This window comes from Nipponia nippon, unplaced genomic scaffold (assembly GCF_047370975.1).
Source record: "Nipponia nippon isolate SJK-2023a ecotype South Korea unplaced genomic scaffold, ASM4737097v1 scaffold_27, whole genome shotgun sequence".
NCBI classification, from domain to species: Eukaryota; Metazoa; Chordata; class Aves; order Pelecaniformes; family Threskiornithidae; genus Nipponia; species Nipponia nippon.
Window position 1 is genome coordinate 5,414,542 of NW_028262344.1, and position 18,518 is coordinate 5,433,059.

An 18,518-nucleotide genomic window follows, 5' to 3' on the forward strand; every position below is an offset into this window, starting at 1 on the left:
GGCTGTTCGACAATTGGTACAACGAGAACTTGACGCAGGACACACATCGAACCCTCTACAAGTCCCTGGAACACCCCCATTTTCGTGATAAAGAAAAATCGGGAGCGTGGCGACTGCTACATGATCTACGCGCAGTTAATGCATGTATACAAGACATGGGTCCGCTACAAGCGGGCCTCCCTTCTCCGGCCATGATTCCACCTGACTATCAAATAGTGGTTATAGATATTAGAGATTGCTTTTTTAGTGTTCCCTTGCATGAAGAAGATAGAGTACGCTTTGCCTTTACTGTTCCTGAGCCTAACAATCAACACCCGTGCGCCAGATATCAATGGAAGGTGTTACCCCAGGGCATGAAAAACTCACCAGTCTTGTGTCAAATTGCTGTAGCTGCTGCGATACGCCCTATTCGAGAAAATTTCCCTACGGTCATCATTTTCCATTACATGGATGACGTGTTATTGGCGTCCAACCAAGAGGAGTTACTGGAAAAGTGGCACGCGTGCAGCTGATAGTCAGTTTGGAGCGACATGGGTTACACATTGAGCCTCGGAAAACACAGGTAGGGCGTGCAGTAAAGTATTTAGGTACTCAACTGAGGCCACGAAGCGTGACAGCGCAATCATTTGAAATTCGGACTACAGTGACAACACTCCATGAGGCACAAAAATTAATTGGACAACTATTGTGGCTTAGAAACTTTATTCCAATATCTGAGGCAGAAATGACTACCTTATATCAACTCCTGAAAGGAGGAGATTCCCCCCTAGCTCCAAGGACTCTTTCAAGAAACCATCAGGAGATTCTTAGGACAATTATGGAGCGAGCCCAGCATTGGGGTCTCGCTCGATTTACACCTGAACAACCGGTCACTGCCCTGATTTACATGACCGATACCGCTGGCCATGGTTTACTAATTCAAAATAATGGTGAAAAAGGCTGGCCTTTTGCTTGGTTGTATCAAGGCAAACCAAAGACGGCTTTAATTTCTTGGCCAACATTATTATCCCAGCTTATTCTCCGCTGTCGGAGGCAAACTCAACACTTAACAGGGAAGGACCCGGAGGTCATCGCATTGCCCTGTTCTTTGGCACAGTGGGAGTTGGTACTTCCACAAGTGGGGCTCCTGCAAGCGGCGATAGCTGAATTTACGGGTCGTATTGAAGGTCTAAGACCACACCCCTGTGGGGAGATAATCCAGGTACTCCATTTTTTGCCAGCTAGTGCCATAGTTGAACAACCCACCGGAGGCCGCACGGTTTTTACCGACGCGTCATCGATTACTGGGAAAGCTGTCGTTACATGGCAGGAGGATGGTCAGTGGACCCACATTAGTTATCAAGATCAAGGGCAATCCGTGCAGTATCTTGAGGCCAAGGCGGTATGGATGGCTCTCACTCAATGGCCCGAAGAGGCCTTGGATCTAATCACAGACTCTTGCTATGTATATAAGTTACTGAAGAAGTGCCGATGGGCACTTGGGGCAACGTCAGAGATTGCCGGAATGTTGCTCACCGCACTGCAAATGAGAACCGCTCCTGTCTGTCCTATCCATGTTAATAGTCATAGTTCCATACCGAGTTTTCTTTCTGCTGGGAATGAAATAGCGGACAGCTTAGCAAAGAGCGTACTGGCGGTTGAAGAAACTTCTAACCTAAGGCGAGCTTTCCGCCTGCATGAGCTCCTCCACTGTGGAGCTCGCGGTTTAGCTAGGCTCGCTGGCATTACGTTGCAAGATGCTCGCTCTGTGATTGCTGCTTGTCCTGTGTGTTCCAAAGGTCCCCTCTGGGAGGCAGGGGTAAACCCTCGAGGGTTGCAGCCCAACCAAATATGGCAGTCTGATGTTACGATTTATGAACCCTTTAATCCACGTAAGTATCTGCATGTCACAGTTGATACCTGCAGTGGAGTTATTTTAGCGACTATGCATGCTAAACAAAATGCTCTCTCAGTTATTTTACATTGGCAGGACTGTATGGCGCAACTTGGCATCCCACAAAAAATTAAAACAGATAATGGAGCGGCATATGTCAGCAAGAAGACAAAGGACTTTTGCGCGCGCTGGGATATTCAGTTGAGTCATGGCATTCCCCTATAACAGAACGGGCCAAAGCATTGTAGAACGCGCGCCCCCCACATTAAAAGAGTTACTCGACGGACTTAGGGAGGGGGAAAAGATAAGCCCACGAACAGGGGTCCCCCCTCCCCTTGACCCTCCCTTATTTCGGGCACAGCGTCTGTTGACGACGGCACTAATTACCTTAAATCATACCATTCGAGGGAACACCTATAAAACCCAGACTGCAACCCAGGCACATTTCCGGCTCGATGAGAACGAAGGGCCTTACCCTTTGGTTCAAGTACGGGACCTGCAAACCCGTGAATGGGGGGGCCCTTATTCCCTCCGTTGCTTGGGACGTGGGTATGCATGTGTGCAAACCGAGAAAGGGACGCTAGAATGGGTACCCAGTCGAAATATTCGACCGTATAGACATTAATCAATCTATTGAGTCTTATCTTGACAGGTTACCATTTCCCTATGCATCCTGATGGTGTGGGGGAGTAATGAGGGAGCCGCGACGAACTACTGGCTGGACTGGGCAAAATCTATGAACGTAACGGATGCGTGTCTGTATAAGTCTTACCATATATCGATTATTTTACACGCAGCTTCCCCAGCAAGATCCAGAACTACTGGAGCTAAGGGAGGGGGAAATGTAGTAAAGATAAGGGCTGGCGACCGGAAGATCACGTGCTGTACGGAAAGAGTTAAGGGTCGACCCTCCCTTGTCTCCGCCCCTTATAACATGACACACCTACTGCTGGGGGTATAAAGCCCGGGTCGGCTGGAGATCTAGGGGGATAACCTTGATGTGTAGTGTTTGCTACACCGTCCCCCATCGCTGCCTGAGCTGCGGCTGAAGAAGGGCCAAACCTCCAGCGGGGATCGATGCAGCTCTTGGCTTGCTGCTGAGAGATATTTTACCCTGAGATGCTAAAGAAACCATGTGGCACACAGCTCCATTAAATAGATGCTGTGGATATACTGGTTTGGGTGATTTTAGCACTGCTAACTTCCACAATAAATTAAAGATTAATTAAAAGTCAATAGCCTGGTCCTTCTCAATTTGCCACTGGGATCTGACAGAGTTTCTGTATTTCCCCAAACAAGACCAGAACTTCCTCTGAAATATATTATTACAGAAAAATCCTGATTTTTAGAAGCCACAGATGAATTCATCCCAACCATCCCATTCCTGGAGCTGTATTTCTTTCTTTTCCTGGCTTTGGATTTTAGATAGCCTACTGAAGAGTGTTTAAAGCAAAACCAGGGAATCAGGAGCCATCTGCGCATTCACACGAGGAATAAATATGTCTGTGTATTGTAGGAGAGAGCTTCGACAGGCTCACTGACCTTAATCCTGCCCCTGTTATTTAATTTTCTTCTTAAGAAATTAATATGGATGTCTCCCTGGCACAGCCAAAACGCCCAGCACAACCCATTTCCCTGACAGGCAGAAATTATTATATATTTTTTTAACATCATCCAGCCAGATAGATAAACAAGTGTATAGAGCATCAGGGTGGAAATCCTCTTTTACCTCTGCTCCGTGGTCCAGGGGTGGGAACGCCACCGGGATGGCCGTACCTGGCCCAGCTATTTCGGGCAGCAAAACCTCGGTAGGGTTTTGGCTCTATCGCGTGCCCGTGCCAAAATCAGTCTCAGTGCAATTAGCTTCAAGCTTCATTTGAATCTCCTAACCACCATGTAAGCATCCTGGGTTGCTCTGGACTCAACCCATTTATTATAGCCCATCCTAACTCTAAAGTATAGGAATAACTCCCCATCCTGGTCCTCAGGTCTCTATAGCCACACATACCCTTACCCTCTGAAAAAGGGTGCTGTAAAAGCCCCGGCTTGTCATGAGCATCCCGTACAATTTTTAATTGCCTTCTGTGGCATTTCCTCCCATTAAATATTGGGGTGCCTCAACCTAAAGCACAACTGCTCTGCACAGGAGTGAGTTTTACTGCTCTGGAGTGAAACAAATTCAAAAGACAGATTCATCCTTTCCCCTGTGGGTCTGAGCCTATTTTATTTTCTATCCATCAACCTGCAGAGCATCTCTCTGTTTCACAGGATAATGGATTTGGAGCTGCAGCTGGCAACCGCTAAAAGCATCCTTTCCTCTCCCAGAACCCCAACTCTGAGATTTCCAAACCAGCCCCAAACCCTGCTGATCCCATTGATATTTCTTGAATAAACCATCCAAGTGCTGCAATTTTCCAGTCACCCATTTGGTCACCGGTGTTGCCTCCCATGCCTGTATCTGCTGGGAGGGATGATGGGGGGGTGAACCCACATTTTGTGGGGTGTGGGCCATGGTTTTCCCTAGGGAAGGAGGATGGATGCTGGCCAGGCTGTGCAGAGCTGGCCTGCGCAGGAGCCAGCTCCTCCCTCTCGCTATTTATTCCTCCCTGTGGCTCTGCGGCCAAGGCTGAATCACCTCGACCAGAGCAAGCAACGGGTTCCCAGCTGGTGAGTGTCAGGGAAAATGGGACGCAGGGGCTTTGGGTGGGATAAATCTGGAGGCGAGGGGGCTTTTAACACTGAGCAGCATCACAGGGGATGGGGGGCTGCCTCCTCTCCCCGCCATCACCGCCTAAAAATAGATATTTCAGGCTCCGAAGGCGAGTATCCTCCTTAAAAGACAGAGCTCTGCTTCTTGCCGCTGCTTGTTTATTCAGGGCTGATTCAAAACTGACGCGGGTGGGAAATCTCCCCCTGCCCCGAGCTACCTGGAGGGTTTTGTTCTTTCCCGCAGCTCCCAGCTGCGCAGGACTGTGCTCCCCCATTATTTGGGGGGTTAAAAAAAAAGGGGGGGGATTTTTAAAAACTAGGGGTGGCATTTTCAGAAAGCAAACTGCCAGCCTCCATCCCCCTTCCCCATAGCCCCAGCCCTGATTTTTCACTCCCCATGAGCCAGGACCTTCCCAGCATCGCCAGGAGGGTCCTGACACCCCTGTTCCCAAGCATCTTCCCACCCTCCTCACTCCTCCACCTTCCCCTTCCCCACCTCCCTTCATTTCTTCTCTCCCCCTGGCACCTTAACAAGGTTATTTCCACGGTTATTTTGGCACCAGGGTGTTGTTTTTCCTCTCCCAACCCGAAGCCGCCTTCTTGCCAGCCCTGCGCACGTAATTGCTGCTTGCTCCTCGCATCCTCCATTTTCCGCTTCCCCCTCTGCCCTTAAGGAGCACCGGCTTTCCTCCAGTTCTCCAACACAAGCACAGATATAAATCGCTCCAATATAAATCACCTGAATTAATTTCTCATTGCCTACGTTCGCCTGTAGAGAGGGAAAATTGGGGGAGGAAGGTTAAAAAGAGCCAGGGAAGAAATACCTGCGAAGTGATTCAATAATCTAATTTAATTATAATATTATGGTCACATCATAAATATTATTTCCAAGCAGAGGGAACCCAGCTCCAAGCCCAAGGAAGCGGTTCCCCGGTCCCCGTCGCATGCAGAGGGTTTGTGCCAGTGACCACATTTATTCGGGGTGAAGCTCAGCTGCCCAAGGAGCTCGGTAATAAAAGACATTAGTCACCTGTCTTTACCGAGGTGGAAGGGCCACCTTTACTTAACCTGGAAAAGGAACATATATAATTTTATATATGTTCGATAAATAGCAGCGCAAATGCAAACGAGCCTTTGCCCTGTTTATAAGAGCTCGTCTATGCCAAGGCAATTAGAGGAACAGGTCGGTGCTGCCAGGCTGGAATATCCTCTGGGGCTTTGCAATAACCTGTTTTCATCCAGAAGTTGTTTTCCCCCCCTTGCAACTCACTGCGGGGAGTCACATCTTAAAAAACAAATATTAAAAATTGCCAATTTGCTGCTTTTTTCCCCCATTTCCTTTTTTTTTGGCGGGACCCAAGGAGCATTCACCCATCCGAGTTTTTGCCATGTCTTTCAGCTATTTTTAACCCCCTGATCTCATCCTCGCTCCCAGCAGGTGGGTGCTGCGGGGCGAAGAAGGCAGCAAACCTCCTCAAAAGCGGGCGGCTTGCACCCGATTTTTTTACAAGCAGGCAGCCCGAGCCTGGCTTTCCTCCCCATCACAAAGGACAGGCTTGTGCATCTTCCCTGCTCTTTTAATGAAGCCTCTTGCTAATGATCCCAACCAAAACACTGACATTAAAGTGAAGGGAATGAGACACGGACTCCGCATATGAGTTCAGGCGAAGACAAGCGAAGACCCTTTATTTTTACAATCTATCCCTTTTATAATATGATCTAGTGTTCACGAGCAAGCAAAACCCATTTCATTGGCTACTGCCTTACGTTCACGCATCTCTTCTGCGCTGCTTATTGGTTCTTTAAGCTGGTGCACGCGACTTTTCTCTTTCAGAAACGTATCTAATCACATCCTTATTTTGCTGCCTCTAAGTTTTCGCAAACTTGTTTGTAACAAGCCTCAAGGGCACAGCTGCATCTCGTCAAAGTCAAACACAGCTTAATTTATTCCCACAAATCCCCCTTTTTGTTTTTCTACCACAAAAGCTTGTTTACTTATTATAGTAATTAAAAAAAAAAGATCACAAATCCACAACACCGTTTACAGACAGGACAAAGAGACACTCCTGGTCTCCAACGATGGACACAAACTGCTCTCACGTTCGCGTGGGGGTCATTCCCCATCAGTCTTCTCGGAGTTCATTGTCTTCTGCTGCTCGTTCCTGTTATCCGATGCAAGAGCCGGTCTTATGCACCTTGCAGGTACCCACTTAGGTCCTACATCTGTTGAGACACAAGCATACCCTCGACCCCAAGTTAGTAGCCGATATGGCCCGTCCCAACACCCAGTATTTAAATTTTTCATCATTACCATCGCCTTCTCCTGTGATATATGTGCCATTCCCGACTCCATAGCTTTAAAATGTTTGACTATGGGTGTGACATCTTCATGTTGAAAAGGCAGCGATAAATGGTTTAGTACATATATAGCTTTTCCTAATCTGTTTTGGGGAGATTCCTGAGCTTCCCCCTCTTTTTGTTTTTGCAATAGAGTTTTTAAGGTTCTGTGTGCACGTTCTATAATAGCTTGCCCTGTGGGGGAATGGGGTATCCCTGTCTTATGAGCGATACCCCATGTGTGGAAAAATTTTTGTGTCGCATGGCTGACATATGCAGGGCCATCATCTGTTTTTATTTCTTTTGGAATACCAAGCGCTGCAAAGGCAGCTCGGAAGTGGCTTTGTACGTGCCAGCTAGTTTCACCTGTCATTGCAGTGGCCCAGATTGCATGGGAGTAGGTATCTACGGAAACGTGAACATATCTCTGCCGACCAAAGTTGGGTACATGAGTCACGTCAGTTTGCCAGAGCTGAAGGGAGGACAGTCCCCTAGGGTTTGTCGCAAACAATGGGCGGGATGGTTGTTGTTGACAGTCTGGACATGTTTGCACAACGAGTTTTGCATCCCCCATAGAGATTACAAATTGTTTCACAAGAGCTTTGGCAGATTGGTGGAACAATTGATGAGATAATTGAGCTTGAGGAAGTGTGTTTGGTACTGGGGTATGTAATGCAATGTTCGTTAGGTAATCGGCTCGTGCATTTCCTTCTGTAAAGAACCCGGGTAAGTTTGTATGGCTTCTAATGTGGATTACACAATAGGGATGTTTTTGTTGTTCTGTTAAGAATAATAGCTCCTTAAACTTCAAAAACAGTATATGTTTTAGTTGTGCCCTTTCAATGCGTTGCACAATTCCTACAGCATATAGTGAGTCTGATACAATATTTAGTGGAGTTAGAGGCCATTCTCTAAAAGCCATGGTAATGGCGTGCAACTCGACTAATTGAGGTGAACCCTCAATTTGTTCTATTTTGTGTTGCCATTGACCACCTTTTTGCCACATGATGACTGCTTTTCCTGTTTTCCCTGAGCCATCGGTGAACACCGTTTGACCCTTAACCGGTTGCCACTGGTATAGTGGCGCCTCTTCAATTTTCACATTATTGTAAAAGGTGAACATTTTATGGGGGGGGTGATGAGTATCAATTCTTCCACTAAACCCTGCTAAGGCCATTTGAAGTTCTAGACTATTTTGTAAGCACCAATCTAAGTAGTCCTTTACGACAGGAAGGACAATGAGATGAGGCTCTTCTCCAGCCATTTCTACAATTCGTTCTCTGCCCTTTTTTATCAAGGCGGCGAACATTTTGATACGAGTAGCCAGGGTTTTCACAGGTTGATGTGGCAAAAACACCCATTCCAACATTACGAGAGGGTCTATTCCTTTGTTCTCCCATTGTCCGATGATTGCTAGAGGCTGTTGGTTTTGGTTGCAGATATATAATTGTATGGGTAAATTTTCAAGTCGTCGGTGACATTGTTGCAGTGAGAGTTTTTCATTTATGATTCTCAGTGCGTTTTTTGCTTCGGTCGTCCATTGGCGTGGTGCGTTAATATCGGTATCTCCTTTAAGTAGCTCAAATAAGGGTGTTAATGTGTAGTTATCGATACCACACTGCGCTCTAATCCAATTTATGTTTCCCAATAGTTTTTGTACATCATTCAAGGTTTTTATGTCTGCTGAAATGATCACATTTTGAAGTTGGATACTTTGTTGTAAGATTTTCCACCCAAGATATTTCCATGGTGCTTCCATTTGAATTTTTTCTGGTGCGATCTGCAGTCCTTTGCTTTGCAATGCATATTTTAAAACAGGTAGTGCTTCACGCACCATGGTGTTCGTGGGGCCTGCTAGTAAAATGTCGTCCATATAGTGATAGATGTACATTTCCGGGAATTTTAGTCGTACAGGACGTATGGCTTTAGCCACATATGTTTGACAGATCGTTGGAGAATTCTTCATTCCTTGAGGCAGGACAGTCCAGTGGTATCTATCCATTGGCTCGCCTCGGTTAATTTTTGGTACCGAAAACGCAAAACGCGGTGCATCCGTAGGATGTAGTGGGATAGTAAAGAAGCAGTCTTTTAAGTCTACTATGATTATGTCCCAATTTCGGGGTATCATTGTTGGCGAGGGCAAGCCGGGTTGGAGCGCTCCCATTTCTTCCATAGCTTCGTTTATTTGTCTCAAGTCATGTAGCAGTCACCATTTTCCACTCTTCTTTTTTATAACAAATACAGGAGAATTCCAGGGGCTGGTTGTAGGAGTGATATGGCCTTGTTGAAGTTGTTCTTTGACCAGTTCTTGAAGGGCAGCGACCTTTTCTTTGGGGAGCGGCCATTGATCTATCCAAATGGGTGTTTCTTTTTTCCAAATAAGTTTCATTGTCGGTCGCTCATCAACAGCCGCTACTGAAAATTTTCAGGGCAATTTAAGGTGAAGCCGCATTGGGACATTACGTCTCGCCCCAACAGGCTCATGGGCAAATTTGTCACATATGGCTGTACAGTAAATGTAGACCCTTCTTGGGTATTGATATTGAGCAGGTGGGTGCTTTGAAAGGTTTGAGAAAGGCCGCCGACTCCAATCAAGCCCTCTGTGGGGGTGGCTAACGGCCAACTACGTGGCCAGTCCTTAAGAGCTAAGACAGTAACATCGGCTCCAGTATCCATTAAGACTGATAGCTGGGTACAAGAAGGAGTTGCGCGTGGGTTGTGTAATGTAACTGTAATTGTCTGTCTTATAGTGGCAATGTCTGTGGCCCAAAAATTCGCAGGAGGCCCTGTTGATCCGAATCCCGCGTTGTGCCACGTGCGATTTTCAGCTCGCGGAACTGTAGCTTTAAACAGGATTAGTTGAGCGATTTTGGTTCCCTTAGGTATAAATACTGGGGGAGAAGGAGTCCAAACCATTGCTTGAATTCACCCCTCATAGTCGGCATCAATTACTCCAGGCAAAACAAAACAGCCTGTTAAGGTGGTGCTTGATCTACCTAATAATAGTGCACTATATCCTTGTCCAATGGGTCCTTTCACGTTTAGCGGGGTTTTTTGCACATGGGATCCCCAAAGGGTAAGATCTGCTATTGTGGCGATATCCAGTCCGGCACTCCCTCTGGTCTGGGTGGCGAGGGTGCCCACGGGGACGATGTCTGTGAAGTTGCCGTCACTGTTGCAGAAACCGGCCTCTCGGCCAGCATTGCCCTTGGCCGGAAACCTGGCGTTGGCCGTCTTTTGGTCCGGGAGGCGGTGGAGCTTGTGTCATCGCGTGGCTCCGCTCCGCGCTCCGCCTCCCGTTTCCCTGCCGTGCTGGCAGGGGTTGTCCTTCCGCATTATATTTTGAACGGCACTGGTTAGCCCAGTGCCACCCTTTTCCACATTGTGGACATAGGGTAGGAGGATTGGGAGTGGCACTTCAGCCGGCCCGCTGTGGGCAATCAGCAGCTAGGTGTCCGGTGGCATGACACCGATAGCATCGCCGTTCCCCGTCGGCACCCTTCCCAATGTTGAGGGCTGCAGCAAACGCTCCTGCCAACGCGGCAGTATGCTGTTCAATAGATCCGACTCGATTACAAGCCTCTATCATCTGCACCAGTGTGGCGTTTACAGGTAGCGCCTGCAGTAATTTTTTACAATCTGTATTTGCATTTTCCACTGCTAGCTTTAGTGTTAGGGCTTCTTTTGCCTCACAATTTTCGATTTGTTTATCCAGTGCATCTCTTAACCTATCAATGAATTGCATATATGGTTCTTGGGTCCCCTGCCGAATACTAGTAAACAATTGCTCGGGCTTTCCCACTTCGGGCAGCCGCAACATCGCCTGAAGAGCTAACGCTGCGGATTGTCGAAGGATATTTGGGTCTAATCTAGCCTGCAACCGGGGATCCAGCAAAGGGTCAGTACCCATCAGCTGGGGTATCCCTGCTCCGGCAAGGGGATCTCCATCCCATCGCGCTAGATTGTTCAGGGCGGCTACCTCACAGTGTTCCCTCCATTTTTGCTCCCAGAGTAATCGCTGGGTCGGTGTTAAGATCATTGCAGCCACTTGTCGTGAGTCAAATGGGGTTAATAACTGTCCCGTCATAACATTTTCCAACAGTGATTGAGAAAACGGCGCGTTTAAACCGTACACAGTGACGGTTTTCCTTAATTCCTTAATCAGATCCCATTGAAAGGGGATCCATTCACTTGGTCTATTATCTTGTAGCCGCACCAGAAACGCGAACCCCGCGGTTTCTCCATCTTTCAGCGCTTCCCTACGGAGCTGCTCCCACCTATCCTGGGGGTCGAAGGCTCGCTCAGGCTGTGGTACAGCCTGCGGCACGGGCGGCTGCATCGGACACGGGGGACAGGACGGAGTGGATTTCATTGGAATGGAACTTGGGGGAGGCGGTCTGAGTCCTGTTCCCTTGTTTGTTTCACCCAAGTTCTCATTCTTTTAATTTTCCCCAAGTCTATAAGAGCTTCCTTGTCTTGGGGCTTGCTTTCACTCAGTTCATCATTCCCTATCTGCACCGCTGGAGCGACTGCGTTTTGTACCTTTTTTCCAGCTTGCCATGAGCGCAAGGTCTCAGTCACTAATCGCCAAGTGGTCATGACTTTGGTGGCGGTGGTGTCCCCTCTGGACGCCGCCTCCCAAATTGTCTCCCCTGCCTGTTCCCAAGTTTTCACATCAAATACTGCTGAGACTGTAGAGGGAGCCCCTTGCTTTTGCAAGAACTTCAGTAATAATTTTATTTTATATGCGTCATACTTCACTCCTCGTTTCGCTAATAGCTGCATTAAAAGTTTAACTATAGCTTCTTCTTCAGCTGATGTGTTAGCTCCCATGATTACTGCCCAGCTGCTCACCTGTTTCTTAAGGTGATGTCCCGGGATTAAAGCCGCGGTTCTGCCGTCAGCTTGAGTCGTTCAGCTGGGGTTCCCTCCGGACGCTACTTGCAGCGCTGCCTCCTCCGGATCACGTCGGGGTCACCATTTGAAGGGAATGAGACACGGACTCCGCATATGAGTTCAGGCAAAGACAAGCGAAGACACTTTATTTTTACAATCTATCCCTTTTATAATATGATCTAGTGTTCACGAGCAAGCAAAACCCATTTCATTGGCTACTCTCTTTCGTCCACGCGTCTCTTCAGCATTACTTATTGGTTCTTCAAGCTGGTGCACGCGACTTTTCTCTTTCAGAAACGTATCTAATCACATCCTTATTTTGCTGCCTCTAAGTTTTCGCAAACTTGTTTGTAACAAGCCTCAAGGGCACAGCTGCATCTCGTCAAAGTCAAACACAGCCTTATTTATTCCCACATTAAAGGACCTTAATTCAAACATTTCTGGACATAAGACCAGATTTTTTTGGGGCAGGGAGGAGAGAAAGAGCATCATTATCTGAACTCAAAGAGAGATTAAATTGCGTTTTATGGACCGTAAACCCATAGCTAACATGCAACAGAATAATTTCTGTCTTAAACAAGGGTTTGTTCTGGCTGTTTGTGCTGTCAAGGGCAATATCTCACAAGAGACCGTCATCTCTTCTCTGCATTAAACTTATCTCTGCGTTGAGTGGTGACTCTTAATGAAGCCAATCCATTAGCTGCCGCAAAAAACCCCACTCAGGACCCAAACCTTAATTGTTTCTTGCTGTAACATGAGCCAGCAAGTGCATCCAAAACATCCAAAGATGCTGCGAAATGCCCACCCACACTTCGCTGGGAATGCTTCGCTCTCCTTCCCCAGCATCCTGGCATGCACGGGGGTATTTCTGGGGATAGCTCAACCTCGGGCAGGACAGAAAAACCCTTTGCTATTGCTGGACTCACATATTAAACACGAGGGTAACAGCAATTCAACGCTCCTTGGTGTGGCAGGGAGGCATCTGAAGGGATTTTGCAGCTTGGGAGGTGTTCTCCAAAGGTCTTTCCAAAGGATTTGCAGACCTGGTGTGTATTATATGGGATGGATTATACATAGGGAGAGAAAGAGCTTGTTAAAATGGGATTTCATCCTCGCCAGCCCACCAACTAACGTAGGAGACACCTGGGATGCCAACAGCAAAACGCTGAGTAAGCAGATATTTGCAAACACATTAAACTAGAAAAATGCTGCTCTTCAGTTAAAGCCTGTTGCACATGAACAGGGACTTGGGCAAAACACGCTGAATTTCATTCTTTGGGGAAAAAAACCTCCGGGGCAAGGCTGGGCACTGCCCTCCTTGCAGCCCTGGGTACCCAAAAGCTTTGAGATTGGGATGAATCTGTTCACAGCCATCAGTCCTTGCACAGCAGAAATCTCATTTATATCACCTGATTGGATAGAGCAGGTTTGGTAAGTGGATTTTTTACCTCCCAACCAAGTGAAGCATTTTTCCCCCAAAGCTTTTCTTCCACTACTTAAAATTGCCATTACTAGCAGAGGACCTGGGGGATATATAAAAACAAAAATATAAATATATATAAATATTTGCACACACACACACATATATATAAATAAGGGGTTTGAAGGAGGATAAATATGCATTTAAGTCCAAAGCTGTTTATTCTGCAGCCAGATTAAAGGGGACAATGTGTGTTTTATATGATGCATAAGTAAGGGATCCTAAAGCCCGTGATGCTCGTGGCGGCGCAGACGCAGGGGCTGCGGGGTCTCTGCCTCCTGCCCGTAACGCTGCCTGTCCTTGTGTCCACAGCCATGGCCAGGCTCCTCGTCACCTGCTGCCTGGTGGCCCTGCTCCTCGGTGCCTGGACTGATGTCGCCTTCTCCAAGAAAGGCAAAGGCAAACCCAGCGGAGGTGGTTGGGGCATGGGGAGCCACCGCCAGCCCAGCTACCCCCGCCAGCCTGGCTACCCCCAAAATCCTGGCTATCCCCATAATCCGGGGTACCCCCACAACCCGGGGTACCCCCACAACCCAGGGTACCCCCACAACCCGGGGTGGGGACAGGGTTACAACCCATCCAGCGGAGGAAGCTATCACAACCAAAAGCCATGGAAACCCCCCAAATCCAAGACCAACTTCAAGCACGTGGCTGGGGCGGCGGCGGCGGGCGCCATGGTGGGAGGTCTGGGGGGCTACGCCATGGGACGCGTCATGTCGGGGATGCACTATCACTTTGACAGCCCCGATGAGTACCGATGGTGGAATGAAAATGCAGGGCGTTACCCCAATCGGGTTTACTACCGGGATTACAGCAGCCCTGTCTCGCAGGACGCCTTTGTCGCCGACTGTTTTAACATCACAGTGACCGAATACAACATCGGACCCGCTGCCAAGAAGAACACGTCAGAGGCTGGTGCAGCGGTGAACCAAACAGAGACAGAGCTGGAGACCAAGGTGGTGACGAAGGTGATCCGGGAGATGTGCATCCAGCAGTACCGCGAGTACCGCCTGGCCTCCGGCATCCGGCTGCACCTCGCTGATGCCTCCCTTGCAGCCCTCCTCCTCCTCACCCTCTTCACCATGCACTGATGCGCCCTGGATCCCGCAGCTTTGAGATGTCACCCATATCCTTGTGGGGACCCCCGAGCCCCGCCATTCTTGCTTGCGGTCATCTTTGGTGAAGAGCCCTTGGGGCGCATGGGCACCAACGCTCCCCGTCACCTCCCTGGAGGCAACCGGATGAAAATTTTCTTCTCCACCCCAAATACGTCCCCGTCGTGGCAGGATAGTGATGGAGCTGGATGCACAAAAAATGGCCTTCACCACCTCCTCCTCGGGGCCACCCCGAGAAGGACCAGGCAAAGAGGAGCTCAGCTGGTCCTTGGCATCCCTGCAAGAGCATTTCTGAAAATCCTCTTTGCTAATTAGCAAGGTTTTACCTAATCCCCTTAATCCTGCTGCCACCAAAACCCCTTTCCCCGGGCATGCCGCAGTGTTGCACCTGAGCACCTACATACCCCACAGGGGTTTTAGGAGGGTCAGATATGGGTTTTTCAAGCAACAAGCTGCCGGATTGCAATTTTAACCCTTTAATCCTGAAAACCACTCTTCCTCATGTACTGTACCTGCTGTTGTACTATGGACCTGCCCGCTCCGTACCTTGCATGCTGCAAATACCTCCTGCAGCAATACACAAAAATAAAGTGGTTAATTTTTTTTCCTCCGCAGCAAGGCTGAAGCCCCGGCCAGATTTTGGTTGACGCCCACCACTTTGCTTTCAGCTGAGCCTCGCTGTCTTTCTTAGCCTGTCTAAAGGCAAAAAGTGCTGCTGGGTGCCCAAAAACCCCCGAAAGCAGTAACGCTTGGTGTGTTACAGCCTGAGAAGAAGCTATTTTGGATGCTATAGGTGGCAAGTCATGCTCACAGTTCTGCACCTTGACCTAAAGGACGTTAAAATACAGCAAAAAGGATGCTTGGGGCAGTCAAGCACATAGCAAGGGACTTAAATCAGCTAAATTGGATGGTTAGGGCAAATAGCATCAGGAAAACCAAGCCTGAGGGATGGGAGACGCTAAAAACCCTCACCTTTTGCAAGTAATTTGTGGAAGCAGTGGGTAAAATTCTTGCTTCTTGTGTTTGGGACAATGCTGGGTTGTATAAAACCTGTAGCATCTGTAAAGTTGCGCTTGTTGAACCAGTCGCCCCGAGTTATATTTATTATCTCTTGTGTATTTTTTTTTGCAAGGCACTGAATGACACTGTCCTAAATGATTTTTTGCATCGGTGTAAGCTAAGATAGATATATATATATAAACAGAGAGAAAAGAAATCTTTCAGGATATTCACCGGAAAAGCAGGGCTTTGAGGTAACCCGTACTTTGTGATACACAAATGTTTTGTAAATTTGTAACAGTGCATGCACGAAATTTGCCATTCCAATAGTTTTCTAAGTGTTCAACGTCTGGTACAAATTAAAACGGATAAAGCCAAGATGCACGTCAGCCTCCTTCATGCAAACAGCTCTCACCCATCCCTGCAGCGCTGCAGACAGAAGCAGCATTTTTCACCCTGTCTGTCCCTGCCTCCCCAGCCTGTGGGCGCCTTTGTTCCCTTTCAGCACTAAATTTGGACTAAAAACCACATTTTCAGTTAACCTTTTCTCCTCCCCTGCTCCCACTAATGGTATCACTACCATCCAACAAATATTTCCTAATAAAGCCAGTGCACTGGTTGGGGCCAGGGATTTCTTCTCCCCATAGAAAGTCAACACCCATTTGTACCTTGTATTTACTCCATCTATTTTCTATCTAATAAAAGAGTTTTTACATTTGCTGTTTCAGTGACGTTAAGCCTGACCAACTTCACGTGAAGCCTCAAGCCCTACTTAATGTTGCCAGAAACCCAAATCTCCCAGGTACCTAAACCAGCATCACCGTCAGATGACTTAGACTATAGCAAGGGTTAAAAATTACAATTAAAAAGATGGAAGAGTTTGGACCCTTCAGCCAGATGGTGCTTTAATTTTAAGCTCAAGATCAACCCTTGGACCTGTTTGGTTTGAGCCTACGCAGGATGTGATTCATTGCGCTGCAAAGCCCCTTGCCCACAAGGATGCTAAAGAATTTGGTCTTTAAGCAGTGCTCCAGGTAGACCCCAAATGTGACTCTTTTGCATACTTTTGGCAGAAAAACAAAGAAAAAAAACCTATTCAGCACTAAATAGATGATTATTCCTGAGTGCAAGCAGCTTGCTCCCAAAGAGGATGCCCTTCTTATTAATTAAGATTTTTCAAGGTAAAACGAGAGTGATTTCAAACTTAAGACGTAGCAATGAAGATACGGTCCTTCAGTGATGGGCTTAGAGGACCCATCCACTAACAGACCTTGTGCTGGCAAGCTGCAGCCCAGCAGCAGGAGGACGAAAACCCAGCGAAGGAGGTTAAAAAAACCCAACAAAGAAGGAATCCCCCTTCAACAAAGAAAGAAAACAACCTCCTCCCCAAAGATGGACACCCCCCCCCAAAGAAGGAACCCACACCCATACAAAGAAGGGAAAAAAAGAAAAATAACAAAGAAGGAAATCCCCCCACACACAAAGAAGGACCCCCCCAACAAAGAAGGACCCCCCCCCCAAAGAAAGAAAAAAAAAAACAAAAGGGGGGAGAAAAACAAAAGGAGGGGAAAAAAAAAACAAAAGAAGGAAAAAAAAACCACTAAAAGGAGGAAAAAAAACCCAACCAAACAAAAGGAGGGGAATAAAAAAAACAAAAGGAGGAAAAACCCACCCCACACAAAGAAGGAAAAAACTTCCAACAAAGACACACACCCCCCCCAACAAAGAAGGAAAAAAGCCCCAAAAGAAGGAAAATGGCCCATTTTCCGAGGTGAGCGCATGGATATTGCCAGGAAGGGGCTGGCAACGCCTGCACGGCAAAATCCACTGAGGAGGGTTGGACCTCGGCAGGCAGCAATACAAACCACTAATTTTTAGCCCCCCCTAAAAAAATCCCTCTTCCTTGCTCTTCACCCCAGCATGGGGAAGCTGCTCTAACCCCCCGCCCCAAGCAGGGGGAAACACTGATGTTGGTGATGCTCAGACGAGCTCAAAAAAACCCCGTTTCCCTCCCTCTGCACGCACAGCACCCATTTTTTTTTTTAATCAGCACAAGGTCCTGTGTGGGTAATCGGATTTTATGGCGATTATTGGAGCCATTTGCTTGCTGCTGTGGGGTCAGTGGGGAACATCAGTGCTTTCCTGGCTCCGGGAGCCCTTGAGCAGGACATGGGAACACGGTCCGAGCCCTCATGTCCTTTAAGGACGGTTGGATCCAATAACCCTGTGTCCTGGTTTCAGCTGGGATAGAGTTAATTTTCTTCCTAGTAGCTGGTAGAGCGCTGTGTTTTGGATTTAGGATGAGAATAATGTTGATAACACACTGATGTTTTGGTTCTTGCTGAGCAGAGTTTACACCAGTCAAGGACTTTTCAGCTTCCCATGCTCTGCCAGGTGCACAAGAAGCTGGGAGGGGGCACAGCCAGGACAGCTGACCCAGACTGGCCCAAGGGCTATTCCATACCGTATGGTGTCATGCTCAGTATATAAGCTGGGGGAAGAAGGAAGGTGGGGACGTTTGGAGTGATGGTGTTTGCCTTCCCAAGTAACCGTTACGTGTGATGGAGCCCTGCTTTCCTGGGGATGGCTGAGCACCTGCCTGCCCATGGGAAGGAGTGAATGAATTCCTTGCTTTGCTTTGCTTGTGCGCGCAGCTTTTGCTTTACCCATCAAACTGTCTTTAGCTCAACCCATGAGTTTTCTCCCTTTTACTCTTCTGATTCTCTCCCCCATCCCACCGGGGGGGAGTGAGCGAGCGGCTGTGTGGTGCTTAGTTGCTGGCTGGGGTTAAACTACGACACCCTGGAGCCGTCTTGGCCCCTAGGAGTGGTCTGTTGAAATAGATAAACTCATTGCTCTGTATTAATTAGCTAAATACTCCAAATCCTGCAGTGTGGGCAGGAGCCTTGCTGCCAAGTGAGAACGGGAAACGTTTCTGATTTACCAGGCTGATAATAAATACACCCCAAAGTACAAATGCAATAAAATTTTGAGGGTTTTTTTTTTTTGTATACTCTCCTCCAAATCACCCGTCCCACGGCGCTTTGCATCCCTCATCTCCACAAATAAGCATCCCCCATGCAGGTAGAACAAGCGAATATATTTTTCT

The 18,518-nt window shown here is 47.8% G+C and overlaps 1 protein-coding gene across 1 annotated transcript; it reads left to right on the plus strand.

The window, feature by feature from the left end:
* Nucleotides 1-4,407: 4,407 nt before the first annotated feature.
* Nucleotides 4,408-16,129, plus strand: PRNP (prion protein (Kanno blood group)). The gene is made up of 2 exons (XM_087763067.1): nucleotides 4,408-4,540; nucleotides 13,608-16,129. Exon 2 carries the CDS (start codon nucleotides 13,610-13,612, stop codon nucleotides 14,384-14,386), a length of 777 nt encoding a protein of 258 aa, XP_087619193.1. The 5' UTR covers nucleotides 4,408-4,540; nucleotides 13,608-13,609; the 3' UTR covers nucleotides 14,387-16,129.
* The last annotated feature ends 2,389 nt before the right edge of the window (nucleotides 16,130-18,518 follow it).

Excerpts from the sequence above, each read along its gene's own strand:
- PRNP (XM_087763067.1), top strand. The coding sequence starts at position 13,610 with ATGGCCAGGCTCCTCGTCACCTGCTGCCTGGTGGCCCTGCTCCTCGGT.